Genomic DNA, 20409 nt, shown 5'->3' with positions numbered 1-20409 from the left:
ACAGTTGGCCTGGGTCTAAAGGGTTTATTAAACTCACCCTGGTTGGTACAGTTGGCCTGGGTCTAATGGGTTAAACTCACCCTGGTTGGTACAGTTGGCCTGGGTCTAAAGGGTTTATTAAACTAACCCTGGTTGGTACAGTTGGCCTGGGTCTAAAGGGTTTATTAAACTCACCCTGGTTGGTACAGTTGGCCTGGGTCTAAAGGGTTTATTAAACTAACCCTGGTTGGTACAGTTGGCCTGGGTCTAAAGGGTTAAACTCACCCTGGTTGGTACAGTTGGCCTGGGTCTAAAGGGTTAAACTCACCCTGGTTGGTACAGTTGGCCTGGGTCTAAAGGGTTAAACTCACCCTGGTTGGTACAGTTGGCCTGGGTCTAAAGGGTTAAACTCACCCTGGTTGGTACAGTTGGCCTGGGTCTAAAGGGTTAAACTCCCCCTGGTTGGTACAGTTGGCCTGGGTCTAAAGGGTTAAACTCACCCTGGTTGGTACAGTTGGCCTGGATCTAAAGGGTTAAACTCACCCTGGTTGGTACAGTTGGCCTGGGTCTAAAGGGTTAAACTCACCCTGGTTGGTACAGTTGGCCTGGGTCTAATGGGTTAAACTCACCCTGGTTGGTACAGTTGGCCTGGGTCTAAAGGGTTAAACTCACCCTGGTTGGTACAGTTGGCCTGGGTCTAAAGGGTTAAACTCACCCTGGTTGGTACAGTTGGCCTGGGTCTAAAGGGTTAAACTCACCCTGGTTGGTACAGTTGGCCTGGGTCTAAAGGGTTAAACTCACCCTGGTTGGTACAGTTGGCCTGGGTCTAAAGGGTTAAACTCACCCTGGTTGGTACAGTTGGCCTGGGTCTAAAGGGTTAAACTCACCCTGGTTGGTACAGTTGGCCTGGGTCTAAAGGGTTAAACTAACCCTGGTTGGTACAGTTGGCCTGGGTCTAAAGGGTTAAACTCACCCTGGTTGGTACAGTTGGCCTGGGTCTAAAGGGTTAAACTCACCCTGGTTGGTACAGTTGGCCTGGGTCTAAAGGGTTAAACTCACCCTGGTTGGTACAGTTGGCCTGGGTCTAATGGGTTAAACTCACCCTGGTTGGTACAGTTGGCCTGGGTCTAAAGGGTTAAACTCACCCTGGTTGGTACAGTTGGCCTGGGTCTAAAGGGTTAAACTCACCCTGGTTGGTACAGTTGGCCTGGGTCTAAAGGGTTTATTAAACTCACCCTGGTTGGTACAGTTGACCTGGGTCTAATGGGTTAAACTCACCCTGGTTGGTACAGTTGGCCTGGGTCTAATGGGTTAAACTCACCCTGGTTGGTACAGTTGGCCTGGGTCTAAAGGGTTTATTAAACTCACCCTGGTTGGTACAGTTGGCGTGCGTCTCGTCGCTGTAGTCGCCACAGTCGTTGTCTCCGTCGCAGGTCCAGTAGTCGGGGATGCAGCGGCCGCTGTTGCACTTGAACTGAGCGCTGGAACACGAGTGGCTGCAGCCCGCCTCGTCACTGTTGTCCCCACAGTCATTATCTGTCAACACATCCATGGTCAAACACACACTGCACACTCACACAGCATCGGCACACCCGGATCAAACACACACTGCACTCACACAGCATCGGCACACCCGGATTCTATCCATGGTCAAACACACACTGCACTCACACAGCATCGGCACACCCGGATTCTATCCATGGTCAAACACACACTGCACACTCACACAGCGTCCCCTAACCCTAACACACACTGCACACTCACACAGCGTCCCCTAACCCTAACACACACTGCACACTCACAGCATCGGCACACCCGGATTCTTTCTTGTTTGTTTGTGCATCAGTAGATTTAGTTTCATTTACTGGTGAAAATATATATGTTTTTGTTTAGTACAGTGGTTTTCAACCGCCGCTGGTTGGTGGTCCTTGAGGGGGTTTCCAGGTGGTCCACAGCTAATTGATGGAGAGCCGGTAACCAAATGGACCCTTATTACATTTTGCCTTCTCAATACTAGTTCAATTGATGTTCAGCATTACTTAATTTACTTAAAGAAGTCAACACAATTAGAGAATGTAGAAGAATTGTTATTTTGATCAGCGTTTGCCTGTTATCTCTCCTAATGGTACCGACATCAATACAGCATGGAACTGTGGACACAATGTTATCCAATGACAATAAAATATGCTACGTTTTGGGTCTGAGAGGCAAAATCTCATAATGGTGGTTCTTTGGCTCAAATGCCAAATAAATAAATAATGGACCTCAATATGAAAAAGGTTGAAAACCAGTGGTTTAACACATAATCGTACAGGAGAATAACAGTACAAATACAAATGAAAAACAGAATAAGAGAGAGAGAGACAGAGATAAATAATAATGACAGAACCTGCATAGATCATCCATGCACCATGATGGAATGTACCCAGCGCTGATACATGGAGGCAGCAGAGCATCCCAGAATAACACACAAACTACACTTTAATTATCTATAAAATATACATTATTACTATATTTGAATAATTAATAATACATTTAGACTAGCACGATATCGTCGCAGGAACCTCTTATCTCCATATTTTAACTTTTTGTGTCTTTATTTTCATAAATTAAACGTCTGAGGCATATCTGTCCTAGCGGCTAGGCTAGTAGCATCATGGCTAACGGTGCCTGTCTGTTCTAGCGGCTAGGCTAGTAGCATCATGGCTAACGGTGCCTGTCTGTTCTAGCGGCTAGGCTATCTAGCATCTTGGCTAACGGTGCCTCTCTGTCCTAGCGGCTAGGCTAGTAGCATCATGGCTAACGGTGCCTGTCTGTCCTAGCGGCTAGGCTAGCATCATGGCTAACGGTGCCTGTCTGTTCTAGCGGCTAGGCTATCTAGCATCTTGGCTAACGGTGCCTGTCTGTTCTAGCGGCTAGGCTAGCTAGCATCTTGGCTAACGGTGCCTGTCTGTTCTAGCGGCTAGGCTAGCTAGCATCTTGGCTAACGGTGCCTCTCTGTCCTAGCGGCTAGGCTAGTAGCATCTTGGCTAACGGTGCCTGTCTGTCCTAGCGGCTAGGCTAGTAGCATCATGGCTAACGGTGCCTGTCTGTCCTAGCGGCTAGGCTAGCATCATGGCTAACGGTGCCTGTCTGTTCTAGCGGCTAGGCTATCTAGCATCTTGGCTAACGGTGCCTGTCTGTTCTAGCGGCTAGGCTAGCTAGCATCTTGGCTAACGGTGCCTGTCTGTTCTAGCGGCTAGGCTAGCTAGCATCTTGGCTAACGGTGCCTCTCTGTCCTAGCGGCTAGGCTAGTAGCATCTTGGCTAACGGTGCCTGTCTGTTCTAGCGGCTAGGCTAGCTAGCATCTTGGCTAACGGTGCCTCTCTGTCCTAGCGGCTAGGCTAGTAGCATCTTGGCTAACGGTGCCTGTCTGTCCTAGCGGCTAGGCTAGCATCATGGCTAACGGTGCCTGTGTGTCCTAGCAGGTAGGCTAGCTAGCATCATGGCTAACGGTGCCTCTCTGTCCTAGTGGCTAGGCTAGCTAGCATCATGGCTAACGGTGCCTCTCTGTCCTAGTGGCTAGCCTAGCTAGCATCATGGCTAACGGTGCCCCTCTGTCCTAGCGGCTAGGCTAGTAGCATCTTGGCTAACGGTGCATGTTGATCTATGCACTAACCGGTCGGGTTTGGACAATTCAACTCATCAGAGCCATCCGCACAATCCTTTTCTGAAAGACAACCAATGGGAAGACAGAGGAGTGGGCCAACGGGCACAAACATTTAGAAGAGATAAATAAACACTAAATACAACACATAACACAACAACAACAAGACATTGAAAGAAAGACAGGCATCAATCAACACACAAACCAACACGCACACACACGCGCACAAGAACACGACACTCCCCGAAAAGCCTATTGTGAAGTTTTTGGGACAAATGTAACCTTCCAGTCATCTGGTGCCGTCAGCCGTGCAGAGCGATTCAAAATCCGCTTCATCTGACTCTGCACCGCTGGAGTTAATCTCCCGCTGACATAATAATAACTCACATCCTCTCTGTATACTGTACACACCTTTCAGTCAAACATTTGAGGTTTGGTCAAATCCGCCCCAAGAAGTCACTGATTTGACATCTTGGGAGTGCCTTGGGAGTCTTGCAATGCACGCACAAACGCACACACGCTAACAAAACGAAAAGGGAAGCAGCAGCTACTAGGAGGGCAATCAGGGGTTGACACTAAGGTCTCAGAGGCACATGCCCGTCGGGCAACTACAGGTCATGTCCTACTTGCCCTACTTGTGTGGGTCTCTGCAACAGTGAAAACAACATGTTATACCAGGGGTTCTCAACCCGTGGGTCGCGACCCCTCGGGGGGTCACCAAATTATTTTGGGGGGTCCCCAAAATAAAATCAAAATTTAAAATTTTATTTTCACGATTTTTCAAAAATCTAGCTAAATCTAGCTAAATCTTAGCTAAATTATAACAATGCTTAAAACATCAAAAGGGGTTCCCGCCCAAAATGGTTTAAGGTTATTGTAGCAGTCAATTTATATTGGGGGTCGGGAGGGGGCGGGGCGGGGGTCCCGAGACGTTGCCAAAGCATTTCCGGGGGTCCCCGGCCAAAAACGTTGAGAACCCCTGTGTTATACAGTAGGTACACAGTGCTCTTATTTGACATTGCATAAACCAGAAGACAGAGCACTCTAGCCACGTTCAGGTGTTTATAGACACAATATCTTGTGGCAGCTAGTGTGCCCAGTCGGGCAACCTGACAGCAAACTACACCTGCCCCAAAAACGTTTTATTTACTTGCCAGGGGCAGGTGTGGGCAACCCTTAGTGTCAACGCCTGTTGATGAGCACGCACGCACACGCACCCACTCACCCACACACACACCCACACACACACACCCACACCCACACTCACCCACACACACACACACACACACGCTGCAGAAGGAAGGCATGCAGAGCCTCGTTGAGGAGATGCTAACCGTTGTCGCAGCGCCAGTTGATGTTGATGCAGCGTCCGTTGTTACAGGTGAACTGGGTGAGAGGGAAGCAGGTGGGGTAGGCTGACACACACACACACACACACACACACACACACACACACACACACACACACACACACACACACACACACACACACACACACACACACACACACACACACACACACACACACACACACACACACACACACACACACACCATTACATAACCAGTGATGGAAGATGTACTCGCATGTTTTACTTGCAGTGAGTAAAAATATCAGATTACAGCATTGATACAAGTAGAAGTCCCATATTCATTATACAGTAAACACCAGGTACAAAAGTACAAAAGTGTCGACATCAAAATATAAAGTACCACAAATAAAAGAACTCGCAGAACGTCCCATTTCACAAGTTCAAAATGGATAAAACATATTTTGAAAACAGCCTAATCTACAAGCTCACAATGTGTCCACGCGTTGTGATATAAATAAATAGCAAATGTAGCAGATCTACACGCAGTGGCGTGCACAGACATTTAGAGGGGCAGGTGCTCAAGTTAAAAAGGGCACCTTGTGCAGCGCGTGGAACCGGCTGGTTGCCTTAATCTATTTTGGACGGGAACCCCTTTTGGTGTTAGCATTATGTTATGCTTTAGCTATCTATGCTTTAGCTATCTACAAGCTCATAGCGCGCCACCGAGTGGCGCGCTACGAGCTTGTAGGTCTGCTATTTTTGAAAAAGAAAAAAAGAAAAAAAAAAAAGAAAAAAGAAAGTTTTTTTTTTTTTTTTTTTTCAAAAGGGCACATTGCCAAAAGGGCAGGGGGTGCTCTAGCACCCCCTAGTGTCTATCTGTGCACGCCACTGCCTCGCTAACAGATTGCAGATCTGCTCCTTGTGATGCTTGTGTGTGACGCTGTGGTGCAGATGGAGTAGGATCCGTTTCTATGTTGTAATACTGACCGCAGGAGGCGGGTTCGTCCGAGCGGTCTCCACAGTCATCGTCCAGGTCACATGTCCAGGAGATCGGGATGCAGCGGCCGCTGTCGCACGAGTACTGGTTGGGGGGGCAGGTCCGAGCTGAAAACAACCAATCAGAATCAAGCATTCAAACCAAGCCGTGTAACAAAGCAAAATAAAACCTCACGACTAATCGCCTTTGGACACCTATTTTAATATCAATTGATTACGGTGATCAATTGTGTCCTGTATGCCCTCATGACACTCCAGTTCCAGTGCGGTGAAAAACATTGAAAAGATAAGACTTTTTAGAACGTAAATATCTCAGATTCTTCTCATTAGACCAAAAAAAAGCTTGATTTGCGCCTCATTTCTCTAAACGATATGATCCTATAGCTTACAAAACGGATGTTTTGGGTGAATTCAATGATATTCGCGGGACAAGTTACATAGCAGATTTTTACTTCCTGACTGGAAGTTTCCGGCCAAATCTCTTTCAAACTAACGGTGCGTTGTGTTAATCCATGTGGACTCCTGTTACCTGACCAGGTGGTGTTAATTGGACTGGTTACCTGACCAGGTGGTGTTAATTGGACTGGTTACCTGACCAGGTGGTGTTAATTGGACTGGTTACCTGACCAGGTGGTGTTAATTAGACTGGTTACCTGACCAGGTGGTGCTAATTGGACTGGTTACCTGACCAGGTGGTGTTAATTGGACTGGTTACCTGACCAGGTGGTGTTAATTGGACTGGTTACCTGACCAGGTGGTGCTAATTGGACTGGTTACCTGACCAGGTGGTGTTAATTGGACTGGTTACCTGACCAGGTGGTGCTAATTGGACTGGTTACCTGACCAGGTGGTGCTAATTGGACTGGTTACCTGACCAGGTGGTGTTAATTGGACTGGTTACCTGACCAGGTGGTGTTAATTGGACTGGTTACCTGACCAGGTGGTGTTAATTGGACTGGTTACCTGACCAGGTGGTGCTAATTGGACTGGTTACCTGACCAGGTGGTGCTAATTGGACTGGTTACCTGACCAGGTGGTGTTAATTGGACTGGTTACCTGACCAGGTGGTGTTAATTGGACTGGTTACCTGACCAGGTGGTGCTAATTGGACTGGTTACCTGACCAGGTGGTGGTAATTGGACTGGTTACCTGACCAGGTGGTGCTAATTGGACTGGTTACCTGACCAGGTGGTGTTAATTGGACTGGTTACCTGAGCAGGTGGTGTTGGACTCGTCCTCGTCGTTGCCACAGTCGTTGTCTCCGTCACAGAGCCATCGCAGCGGGATGCAGCGGTTGTTCTCACACTTGAACCGGTCCGTAGGACAGGTGTGCTGGTCTGGAGGGGGGGGGGAGAGAGAGAGAGAGAGAGAGAGAGAGAGAGAGAGAGAGAGAGAGAGAGAGACAGAGAGAGAGAGAGAGAGAGAGAGAGAGAGACAGAGAGAGAGACAGAGAGAGAGAGAGAGAGAGAGAGAGAGGAAGTGTTGAAATGTCTTTTTTTTAATATTTTTTATCCCACGATTTTGTAACCCATTTTTCACCCCTGTGTCAATTATCTAATGTGATCGTGGGCTCTACACACCCTCCGCCAACCTGGGGAGAGCAACGGACTTGAACTCATGCTTCCTTCATGCCTGAGTGTCCAAGTTTCTCCTTTACACCTGCCAGGGGGGAGTTTCCCTGGTTGGATGTAGCGCGATGCATTTCCTTTCCCCTCCATCAGGCGCCCCGGCTGGCCAGGGGGAGGCAGAAATGTTGTCCTTTACGTGCGATTCTGAATCCCACCACAGCTGTGTTGTGACCTCAGTCTCTACGCTCATTCTGGAGGAGCTACAGGTCCATCCCATGTCATTAGAATATTTTGTAAAAGTTAATTTTCTTCTGTAATTCAAAAAGTGAAACTGTCATATAATCTCAATTCATTGTGCATAAAGTGTAAAGTATTTAAAACCTTTTTTTTGTTTTAATCTTGATGATTATGGCGTACAGCTCATGAAAATCAAACAAATCATATCTCAATTAATTCGAATATTTTACGAGACCACTAAAAAATGATTTTTTTAAATGAGAAATGTTGACCATCTGAAAAGTATATTAATGCTTGAGTTAATACTTGGTCTGGGATACCTTTGAACAAATAATTGCATCAATGGGGCGTGGCATGGAGGTGATCAGCCAATGGGGCGTGGCATGGAGGTGATCAGCCAATGGGGCGTGGCATGGAGGTGATCAGCCTGTGGCACTGTTGAGGTGTTATGGAAGCCCAGGTTTGCTTTGATAACAGCCGTAAATTAATTTGTACTGTTCAGTCTCATGTCTCACACCTTCCTCTTGACAATACAACCAAGATTCTCTGTGGGGTTCAAGTCAGGCCAGTTGTCTGGTCAGTTAAGCACAGTAATACCATGGTCAGTACACCAGTTACTAGTAGTTTTAACACAGTAATACCATGGTCAGTACACCAGTTACTAGTAGTTGTGGCTCTGTGGGCAGGTGCCAAATCGAGCTGGAAAGGAAAATTTGCATCTCCATGAAGCTTGTCAACATACTGAAGCACAATGTACTCTAAAAAGATGGCTGTGTTGAAACCAGTGTTAAGTTCTCACTGTCAGTGGATCAACCCCATAGCAGATAACATGTTGTATCAGTCAGTGGATCAACCCCATAGCAGATAACATGTTCTATCTGTCAGTGGATCAACCCCATAGCAGATAACATGTTGTATCAGTCAGTGGATCAACCCCATAGCAGATAACATGTTCTATCTGTCAGTGGACCAACACCATGCAGATAACATGTTCTATCTGTCAGTGGACCAACACCATGCAGATAACATGTTGTATCTGTCAGTGGACCAACACTATGCAGATAACATGTTGTATCTGTCAGTGGACCAACACTATGCAGATAACATGTTGTATCAGTCAGTGGACCAACACCATGCAGATAACATGTTCTATCTGTCAGTGGACCAACACCATGCAGATAACATGTTGTATCTGTCAGTGGATCAACAACATAGCAGATAACATGTTGTATCAGTCAGTGGATCAACAACATAGCAGATAACATGTTGTATCAGTCAGTGGATCAACCCCATAGCAGATAACATGTTGTATCAGTCAGTGGACCAACAACATAGCAGATAACATGTTGTATCAGTCAGTGGACCAACACCATGCAGATAACATGTTGTATCTGTCAGTGGACCAACACCATAGCAGATAACATGCTGTATCTGTCAGTGGACCAACAACATGCAGATAACATGTTGTATCTGTCAGTGGACCAACACCATAGCAGATAACATGTTGTATCTGTCAGTGGACCAACACCATGCAGATAACATGTTCTATCTGTCAGTGGACCAACACCATGCAGATAACATGTTCTATCTGTCAGTGGACCAACACCATGCAGATAACATGTTCTATCTGTCAGTGGACCAACACCATGCAGATAACATGTTCTATCTGTCAGTGGACCAACACCATGCAGATAACATGTTCTATCACTGTCAGTGGACCAACACCATGCAGATAACATGTTCTATCTGTCAGTGGACCAACACCATGCAGATAACATGTTCTATCTGTCAGTGGATCAACACCATGCAGATAACATGTTCTATCTGTCAGTGGATCAACACCATGCAGATAACATGTTCTATCTGTCAGTGGACCAACACCATGCAGATAACATGTTCTATCTGTCAGTGGATCAACCCCATAGCAGATAACATGTTGTATCAGTCAGTGGATCAACACCATGCAGATAACATGGCCTAACTCATCACTGTGTTTTGTCATGTCCAGAGTCTCAACACAACCATCTATTATGATATTTTACAGCACTGTGAGCCTCCGTACATTGACAAGCTTTATGTTGATGCTGATCTTCCTTTTCCAGCAGTGTGTGTTGCGATTGCCATGGTCTACAGACCATGTCTCCCTGTCAGCCACTCCCACTCTCCATTCCTACTCTCAGTCATTGTCACACACCTGTTCCCACTCCGTCCCCAGCCCAGCCATGCCCACAATACAAACCTGTGAACACTTCCACAATCAACCTGCTCACTACAAAACTGGACTCGTGCCACACTCACACTGTCAGAACACAAGTCTTTGTTTCCTACATGTGTTGTTCTTGGAGGTGCTGGTTCCCTGTATGGTTTGGACTGGAGTTGCTGGTTCCCTGTATGGTTTGGACTGGAGTTGCTGGTTCCCTGTATGGTTTGGACTGGAGTTGCTGGTTCCCTGTATGGTTTGGACTTCTCTGCCTTGTGTATTTTTGAAGGTTTGCATTTTTGGACATTCTGCTTTTTGTTTTGTGCTTCTGTATCGATCAGCTTTTTTGGCATTCCTCTGCCTGCAGCTACTGCTAACGTTGTGTTGTGCTTGACCATGTTTGGTTCAATACATCAGTTCATTTGAACTTTCCTGAGCTCTGCCTCTGCATTTGGGTTCAGTCTTTCTGCAATCGTGACAGCGATGTCATCTGCTATGGTGAGGATACTATACACACAGAACAGACAGACACATATTCCAGATGTTTTGAACAGTCTGCAACTGGAACCTGTCTACTGTCTGACCACAGACAGACACACAGGCAGACAGACAGACACACAGGCAGACAGACAGGCAGGCAGACAGACACACGCACTGTAGACAGGAGAGTTTTTCCAGATACTCTGACATTCCTGCATTCTCTCATACACACGTGCGTGTCATGAGCGCACGCACGCACACACACACACGCACGCACACACACACACACACACAGCAGCGCAGACCAACACGCCACCGGCTCGACGCTCACACCCTGCTCTGTCTCAACTCAGTTCAGCAGCAGGCTGTGGAACCAACATGGATGGACTCGGAGGTGGAACCAACATGGATGGACTCGGAGGTGGAACCAACATGGATGGACTCGGAGGTGGAACCAACATGGATGGACTCGGAGGTGAACCAACATGGATGGACTCGGAGGTGGAACCAACATGGATGGACTCGGAGGTGGAACCAACATGGATGGACTCGGAGGTGGAACCAACATGGATGGACTCGGAGGTGGAACCAACATGGATGGACTCGGAGGTGGAACCAACATGGATGGACTCGGAGGTGAACCAACATGGATGGACTCGGAGGTGGAACCAACATGGATGGACTCGGAGGTGAACCAACATGGATGGACTCGGAGGTGGAACCAACATGGATGGACTCGGAGGTGGAACCAACATGGATGGACTCGGAGGTGGAACCAACATGGATGGACTCGGAGGTGGAACCAACATGGATGGACTCGGAGGTGAACCAACATGGATGGACTCGGAGGTGGAACCAACATGGATGGACTCGGAGGTGGAACCAACATGGATGGACTCGGAGGTGGAACCAACATGGATGGACTCGGAGGTGCGTGGGCTTTCTTTTGGGACTTCGGGGCCAATGACGTTCAGAATGGGGAGGTTAAATTGCGTGCGTGCGTGCGTGCGTGCGTGCGTGCGTGCGTGCGTGCGTGCGTGCGTGCGTGCGTGACTCACGGCAGAGTTCCGGGGCCTCGTCACTGTTGTCCAGACAGTCGTTGTCTCCGTCACACTTCCACCTCTCCTGGATGCAGCGGTTGTTCTTACACGCAAACTCCCCCTGCTGGCACTGAGGGGGAGGGACGTACGACGGGTTGGCTGTATGGAGGGGGGGGGGGAGAGGGGGGTGGGGGGGGGGGGGGGGGGAGAGATAAAGAGAGAGAGAGAGGGGGGGGGGGGGAATCAGAATCAATCTTTATATTGTCACATCACGTTACAAGTAATGTGGGCGAAATCTGAATGGTCATTGCAGTTAAAAAATCACACCCGTGTGAACAGAGTGGTGCAATTCCCCTCTATTGGTTCTCTGTATCGTTCCAATTTGTATCGTTCCAATTTCTTCTCTGTATCGTTCCAATTTCAGTTCCTATTAGTTCTCTGTATCGTTCCAATTTGTATCGTTCCAATTTCTTCTCTGTATCGTTCCAATTTCTTCTCTGTATCGTTCCAATTTCTTCTCTGTATCGTTCCAATTTCTTCTCTGTATCGTTCCAATTTCAGTTCCTATCGGTTCTAACACGATCTCTCTCTCTCTCTGTTTCTGGCACAACAGCGCCACTTTTGGTGCTCATTGGTACTGGTCGCACACGCACACGCACACGCACACGCACACGCGCACACACAGTTGAACACGGACATTGCTGTTCCTTGGATTGGTTGCACCTCAAAAAGAGAGAGAGAGAAGAGCATAAAGTGCGTAGTACAGTACAGTAATCTGCAGGATACAAATCATACAAAATGTGAATGAATGAATAACAGAAAGAAATGAAGGAGGAGGTGGAGGATGAGGAGGAAGAGGAGGGGGAAGATGAGGAGGAGAGAGGAGGAGGAGGAGGATGAGGTGGAGGTGGAGGAAGGGGAGGAGGAGGGAGAGGAGGAGTAGGAGGAGGAAAAGGGGGAGGAGGAGGGATGGAGGAGGAGGAGGAGGAGGAAGAGGGGGAGGAGGAGGGATGGAGGAGGAGGAGGAGGAGGAGGGGGAAGAGGAGGAGGAGGGAGAGGAGGAGGGAAGGAGGAGGAGGAGGATGAGGAAGAAGGGGGAGGAGGAGGAGGAGGGATGGAGGAGGAGGAGGAGGGGGAAGAGGAGGAGGAGGGATGGAGGAGGAGGAGGAGGGGGAAGAGGAGGAGGAGGAGGAAGAAGGGGATGAGGAGGAGGAGGAGGGATAGGAGGAGGAAGTGGAGGAGGAGGGAGAGGAGGAGGAGGAGGAAGTGGAGGAGGGAGAGGAGGAGGAAGTGGAGGAGGAGGGAGAGGAGGAGGGAGAGGAGGAGGGATGGAGGAGGAGGAGGGAGAGGAGGAGGGATGGAGGAGGAGGAGGAGGAGGAGGGAGAGGAGGAGGGAGAGGAGGAGGAGGAGGGATGGAGGAGGAGGAGGAGGAGGGGGAAGAGGAGGAGGAGGAGGAAGAAGGGGATGAGGAGGAGGAGGAGGAAGAAGGGGATGAGGAGGAGGAGGAGGGAGAGAAGGAGGAGGAGGGAGAGGAGGAGGAGGGAGAGGAGGAGGGATGGAGGAGGAGGAGGGAGAGGAGGGAGAGAAGGAGGGATGGAGGAGGAGGAGGGATAGGAGGAGGAGGGAGAGGAGGAGGGAGAGGAGGGAGATGAGGAGGAGGAGGAGGGATGGAGGAGGATGAGGAGGAGGGATGGAGGAGGAGGAGGAGGAGGAGGGGGAAGATGAGGAGGAAGAGGAGGAGGAGGGGAGGGGGAGGAGGAGGAGGAGGAGGGATGTAGGACTGTTTTGCTGACAGAAACCAATAAATCCATCCAGGTGAGAATAATAATAATAATCATACAGAGACACACAGACAGAAGAATGAGTCACATCCCTGCTCTGCCACCACCACCAGACAGACCGAGGGAGGTACATTTGGTTTCCTATCGCTAAGCAACCGACCCGAGACAAAACGACACAGCACCAACTCTGGGGTGTTAACGTTGCAGATGTTGTGGTATAAATAATGGCTGCAGAAACACTTTATTTGTCACTTACTGTGGCAGATTACCCTGCCAGCCACTCACACATGTTACCCATTCAGGACGGGAAAAACCCTTTAGGTGTTTCAAGCATTATGTTGTACTTTAACTGTTGAAAAATAGCAGACCTACAAGCTCAGAGCGCGCCACTCGGTGGTGCGCTCTGAGCTTGTAGGTCTGCTATTTTTGAAAAATCGAAGAACGACTGACATAGAAACATAGCTTTTTCAGAAAACTGTCAGGATGTAGACGACATTTTTAGAATCTGATCTCAGGTCAAAATGGGTTAAGTTGTTAAATCATGTTGTTTGTCAATGTTGCCACAGTGCTTCCTGGTTCTGGCCAAGGACTGTCTAAAGAGGACGAGACGCGAAGACCGTACGGTGGACGCCATGTTGCTTATGGTGCTCCATGGAAGGAAAGAAACATGTGCAGTTGAGACCAGGAAGTTGGACATGACAAATCATAGATATGGCACAAATGGCCCAGCAGATGGCGTGATGCCAATGAAAGGAGAGATGCTTGTACATATGTCACGTCCGACCAACATTACTGTCTGTGTGATGATCCATGCTGGGACTTACTTATCCATTTGCTGTTAAAACGTTAATATAAAAGGTAAAATGCAATGACGTGACATGATATGTACAAGCATATCTCCTGTCAGTGGCATCACGCCATCTGCTGGGCCATATCTATGATTTGTCCTGTCCAACTTCCTGGTCTCAACTGCGCATGTTTCTTTCCTTCCATGGAGCACCATGTGAGCAACATGGCGTCGCCCATACGGTCTTCGCGTCTCGCCCTCTTTAGACAGTCCTTGGTTCTGGCCAAGGAAGCTCTGAGAAGGAAGAGAAGTGGTCACGTGACTGGGCTGCGCCGCCATGACACTTTCATGGACACTTTCATTGGAGCCAAACTCACACCGGAAGTGCAATGAATACATGGCAGTGAATGGAGCCGGCTGGACCAGCTCATAACAGACATTATTTATGAACAATTGAGACCTTTTGTAAAGTAATCACTTCTGGAAAATAACAGAAGACATATCACAGGTTGTTTTCTAATCCCTTACTTTTCGATGTGCACAGAGTGCACAGTATATCATTTTATCTGAGGATCTAAACAGCAGCAGGTATCGTTTCTGGCTCCGAAGTATCGTGAGATTTGGCTGCAAGACAGGAAACGGTGGGAAGTCCCACGATACTTGGTACCTTCAGAAAGGTACTTTGTGCTCTTTAGATACCATACCTCTATAGAAATTACACAGCGTACACATCGAAAAGCAACACAGCAGACAATAATGTGTTACATGTCTTCTGTTATTTTCCAGAAGTGATTACTTTACAAAAGGTCTCAGTCATTCATAAATAATGTTTGTTCATGAGCTGGTCACTGAGCTCTCATTGACTCCAGTGCATTCTGCCAAACCTCCGGGTAGTTTGGCTCCCATGAAAGTGTCCATTAAAGTGTCATGGCGCAGCCCAGTCACGTGACCACTTCTCTTCCTTCTCAGAGCTTCCTTGGGTTCTGGCCAGGGGAAGGACCCGATTTCATAGTGCCTGACTCCATTGTAGGGAGCATGCTCAGTCCATACCACTGGATCAGTGGGATATTTATGGGAATTATTGTGGCTAAATTGTGGATAATGTGTAATGCTTAAATGTGAATATGCATGTGTTAAAGTAAAGTTATTGTCTCTGGACATGGAAATAGGCTGGTTAATTGTTGTTAAAAAAGATAATGGTTGATGGTTAAAAGATAGACATATGCAGAATATAGTGTCTCTCTGTTTGTTTGTTTTTTTGTTCTTTTGTCAGGTGTAACCCTATAAGTTAAGGTTCAAGGACAAAGGGCCTGCATGCAAGCGTAGCCCTTTGCCCATGTCGCCACAGAGCAGCGTAGCCCTTTGCCCATGGCGCAGCAGAGCAGCGTAGCCCTTTGCCCATGGCGCAGCAGAGCAGCGTAACCCTTTGCCCATGGCGCCCCAGAGCAGCGTAGCCCTTTGCCCATGGCGCCACAGAGCAGCGTAGCCCTTTGCCCATGGCGCCACAGAGCAGCGTAGCCCTTTGCCCATGTCGCCCCAGAGCAGCGTAGCCCTTTGCCCATGGCGCAGCAGAGCAGCGTAGCCCTTTGCCCATGTCGCCACAGAGCAGCGTAGCCCTTTGCCCATGTCGCCACAGAGCAGCGTAGCCCTTTGCCCATGGCGCAGCAGAGCAGCGTAGCCCTTTGCCCATGGCGCAGCAGAGCAGCGTAGCCCTTTGCCCATGTCGCCACAGAGCAGCGTAGCCCTTTGCCCATGGCGCAGCAGAGCAGCGTAGCCCTTTGCCCATGGCGCAGCAGAGCAGCGTAGCCCTTTGCCCATGGCACCACAGAGCAGCGTAGCCCTTTGCCCATGGCGCAGCAGAGCAGCGTAGCCCTTTGCCCATGGCGCAGCAGAGCAGCGTAGCCCTTTGCCCATGTCGCCACAGAGCAGCGTAGCCCTTTGCCCATGGCGCAGCAGAGCAGCGTAGCCCTTTGCCCATGGCGCCTCAGAGCAGCGTAGCCCTTTGCCCATGGCGCCTCAGAGCAGCGTAGCCCTTTGCCCATGGCGCCTCAGAGCAGCGTAGCCCTTTGCCCATGGCGCCTCAGAGCAGCGTAGCCCTTTGCCCATGGCGCCTCAGAGCAGCGTAGCCCTTTGCCCATGGCGCCTCAGAGCAGCGTAGCCCTTTGCCCATGGCGCAGCAGAGCAGCGTAGCCCTTTGCCCATGGCGCAGCAGAGCAGCGTAGCCCTTTGCCCATGTCGCCACAGAGCAGCGTAGCCCTTTGCCCATGTCGCCACAGAGCAGCGTAGCCCTTTGCCCATGGCGCCACAGAGCAGCGTAGCCCTTTGCCCATGGCGCCACAGAGCAGCGTAGCCCTTTGCCCATGGCGCCTCAGAGCAGCGTAGCCCTTTGCCCATGGCGCCACAGAGCAGCGTAGCCCTTTGCCCATGGCGCCTCAGAGCAGCGTAGCCCTTTGCCCATGGCGCCTCAGAGCAGCGTAGCCCTTTGCCCATGGCGCCACAGAGCAGCGTAGCCCTTTGCCCATGGCGCCCCAGAGCAGCGTAGCCCTTTGCCCATGTCGCCACAGAGCAGCGTAGCCCTTTGCCCATGGCGCCGTAGAGCAGCGTAGCCCTTTGCCCATGGCGCCTCAGAGCAGCGTAGCCCTTTGCCCATGGCGCCTCAGAGCAGCGTAGCCCTTTGCCCATGTCGCCACAGAGCAGCGTAGCCCTTTGCCCATGGCGCCACAGAGCAGCGTAGCCCTTTGCCCATGGCGCCACAGAGCAGCGTAGCCCTTTGCCCATGGCGCCACAGAGCAGCGTAGCCCTTTGCCCATGGCGCCCCAGAGCAGCGTAGCCCTTTGCCCATGGCGCCGTAGAGCAGCGTAGCCCTTTGCCCATGTCGCCACAGAGCAGCGTAGCCCTTTGCCCATGGCGCCGTAGAGCAGCGTAGCCCTTTGCCCCATGGCGCCACAGAGCAGCGTAGCCCTTTGCCCATGGCGCCGTAGAGCAGCGTAGCCCTTTGCCCATGTCGCCACAGAGCAGCGTAGCCCTTTGCCCATGGCGCCTCAGAGCAGCGTAGCCCTTTGCCCATGTCGCCACAGAGCAGCGTAGCCCTTTGCCCATGGCGCCGTAGAGCAGCGTAGCCCTTTGCCCCATGGCACCGTAGAGCAGCGTAGCCCTTTGCCCATGGCGCCACAGAGCAGCGTAGCCCTTTGCCCATGGCGCCACAGAGCAGCGTAGCCCTTTGCCCATGGCGCCACAGAGCAGCGCCACATACATCTTTCTTGCAACATCTACCGCCTTCTTCAGAAGCAAGACAAGACAAGACTACCAGTTAGACGACCAGATCCGACACCCTAGTCCATACTGACGTGATTGGCTCATTCTAGCCAATGGGACGACAAGCAACGGCAATGCTGCCGTCAGTGCCATGGATATTTGCCCCTTCCCTTCCCATTGGTTCCCAGACACACAGGCGGGAAGACAGGCAGACAGACAGGCAGACAGGCAGGCAGACAGGCAGACAGGCAGACAGAGGGGCAGACAGAGGGGCAGACATACAGGCAGGCAGATAGACAGAGGGGCAGACAGACAGGCAGACAGACAGGCAGATAGACAGAGGGGCATGCGGAGTGTGTGTGTGGGAACCAATGGGAAGGGCAATGCACTGACGGCAGCAAAGCAGACACCACCGCATACTACACTTATTTGACAAGTTTGCAATGTTCGCACGTCACTCGATATAACTTCAAACCAACCGTGGCTGAAACAGCGCATGCAGCCAATATGCAACGCCACAACAAAACACTGTTATTGAACCACGGCACAGAATCAATGTATTTAATGTATGGTGATTGTTGTGGAGTCTCTGTGTACCACCGCTGCACTGCGGGGGGCGGGCCAGCGTCAGCCTGTACAGCCAGCAGCAGCAACGGAGACAACAGCCGTGTGCCTGCAGAATACCAAGCAACAACTATTCTAAATAACTCAACATATTTGAAGTAATCGACTTAATGTCTGCGTGGTATAATTAGCATCTACGTGTCACCAGGAGGGCTCGGCTAACGGGAGCCTCAGAGAGAACAAAACACAGACATGAGGTGAGAAATAAACCAGTGAATGAGTCACTCCTTCACCACCAACAAGACACAACGAGGGTGGTCCGTTTTCTACAGCTAAGCAACCGACCCAAGACAAGACAATACAATACAGTAACAGACCGTTACTGTCCCCATTTGCGTGGGACAGTCCCTCATTTCTCTCTCGTACCTTTGCAGCTGGTGTTGTCCGCGGGCTCCAGGATCTGGTCCTCTGCACACGCACACGAGCGTCCTCCGGGCGTGGCCAGACAGAGGCTACTGCAGCCGCCGTTGTACACACGACACGCGTTGGAGCCTAGAGGAGATCCACACGGAGAGGGAGGGCATTTATAGTAAAAGACGCTAAATGGATAGCATTTATATTAATGGGTAATGGACAGCATTACCCATAGCACTTTTCTCCAAAGCGTTTTACGTTACAATGTAGCTCACATTCACACACCGATGGTGGAGGAAACCATACGAGGCACCGACCTGCTCCTGATGCCGATACAACCTTACAACTTGTGTATTAGTAAAAACCCGAGTACAGATCCTATTGTAGTCGAGTCCACCTAAAGCGAGTCCAAGTCAAGACCAAGTCTGAGGCGAGGGAATGGGGGTCCGAGTCGAGACCGAGATCGACGGGAGGCAAGACTGAGTCGAGGCCAGATTATTTATTCTCATTTATTTTGATTTACAGAAAACCCTGTGACATCAGGCAGGCGTGTCAGCTGCAGTCCGTTACTTAGCCTGTGACATCAGGCAGGCGTGTCAGCTGCAGTCCGTTACTTAGCCAGGCAGCTGTCTGATCATGTTAATGTGAATGGACTCATGACCTGATGAAGATCAAACAGATCGAAACGTTGTCAGAATTCTCAATAAAGAAAGTCTTTTGTACATATAATATGGAGTGCGGGGCTCCATTCATCATCTATTGAAGTCTCCGTAGCCCAGTCGATGTGCGGATTCTACGCCCGCTAATGCGAATGGACTCCTCATAATATATATAGATTGTGTTACTGTGAATGGACTCCTCATAATATATATAGATTATGTTACTGTGAATGGACTCCTCATAATGTGGGTATAATAACATTATTTCATTGCATTGTAGTGACTCGTGACTCGAGTGGACTCGGTGGGGACAGAGTCCCAAGTCCCTGAATGGTCAGATACCGAGTCGAGACAGTCAATCAAAATGTGGACTCGACACCGGACAGTGAAATTAGGGACGAAATGATGGACGGACAGACGGACGGACGCTGGTTACCTTGCTGCTGCTGCTACGCGTCCTACATGGGTATCTGGAAGATGGGCGTGGCCTCTCGTTAGCTCACCTTGCTGCTGCTGGGCGTCGTACATGCGTATCTCGTTAACTCATCTCGTTAGCTCACCTTGCTGCTGCTGGGCGTCGTACATGCGTATCTCGAAGATGGGCGGTCTCTCGTTGCGCAGCAGCGTGGCCACGCCCGTGGACGTGTCCAGCTTGTAGATGCTGCCGCTGCGGTACTCGTTCCAGAACAGGAAGTGCTTGTAGTGACACAGGCCGAAGGCGTGGCTCAGCTCCTGGCCCTCGTACACCGTCTGGAACACAGACAGACAAACACTCACTGTCTGGTCTGGAACACAGACAGACAACACTCGTACACCCTCTGATCTGGAACCAATACAGACAACACTCGTACACCCTCTGATCTGGAACCAATACAGACAACACTCGTACACCCTCTGATCTGGAACCAATACAGACAACACTCGTACACCCTCTGATCTGGAACCAATACAGACAACACTCGTACACCCTCTGATCTGGAACCAATACAGACAACACTCGTACACCCTCTGATCTGGAACCAATACAGACAACACTCGTACACCCTCTGATCTGGAACCAATACAGACAACACTCGTACACCCTCTGATCTGGAACCAATACAGACAACACTCGTACACCCTCTGATCTGGAACCAATACAGACAACACTCGTACACCCTCTGATCTGGAACCAATACAGACAACACTCGTACACCCTCTGATCTGGAACCAATACAGACAACACCGGACGTGTTGATTCTCCTCGACTTAAAAAACGTTTCTCGACTACTTTTGGGCATTGACGAAACCTACATAAAACAAAATAAAAACTAAGCTATGTTGACTGAGACAAATTATATCGACAATTTCGTTAACAAATTGAACAAAAAACTAGACAAAAATGTCACGGAGGGACTAGTGGAGAAGACATCCAGTAGAACTAAAAGACAAGTCTTTTTACGTCTGGGTGTGCTCGGTTGTTGCAGTCTGAAAACTGTCGTCAGAGTTC

General features: G+C 49.8%; 1 protein-coding gene across 1 annotated transcript in view; it reads right to left on the bottom strand.

The window, feature by feature from the left end:
• Positions 1 to 20409, bottom strand: part of LOC306913789 (low-density lipoprotein receptor-related protein 1-like) — a gene marked incomplete at its 3' end in the record, with an annotated part of 277756 nt that overhangs the window by 131358 nt on the left and 125989 nt on the right. The window contains exons 13-19 of the mRNA XM_079490601.1: positions 19481 to 19670; positions 18274 to 18399; positions 11478 to 11618; positions 7146 to 7271; positions 5926 to 6042; positions 4960 to 5040; positions 1348 to 1515 (exon numbers count right to left, since the gene is read on the bottom strand). Coding sequence (XP_079346727.1) covers positions 1348 to 1515; positions 4960 to 5040; positions 5926 to 6042; positions 7146 to 7271; positions 11478 to 11618; positions 18274 to 18399; positions 19481 to 19670 — 949 coding nt within the window. The remainder of the gene's footprint in view (positions 1 to 1347; positions 1516 to 4959; positions 5041 to 5925; positions 6043 to 7145; positions 7272 to 11477; positions 11619 to 18273; positions 18400 to 19480; positions 19671 to 20409) is intronic.

This window comes from Electrona antarctica (assembly GCF_951216825.1).
Source record: "Electrona antarctica genome assembly, chromosome: 21".
In the NCBI taxonomy this organism is placed as follows: Eukaryota; Metazoa; Chordata; class Actinopteri; order Myctophiformes; family Myctophidae; genus Electrona; species Electrona antarctica.
The sequence above is the reverse complement of the archived record's forward strand: the minus strand, read 5'-3'. Positions and strand labels throughout refer to the sequence as shown.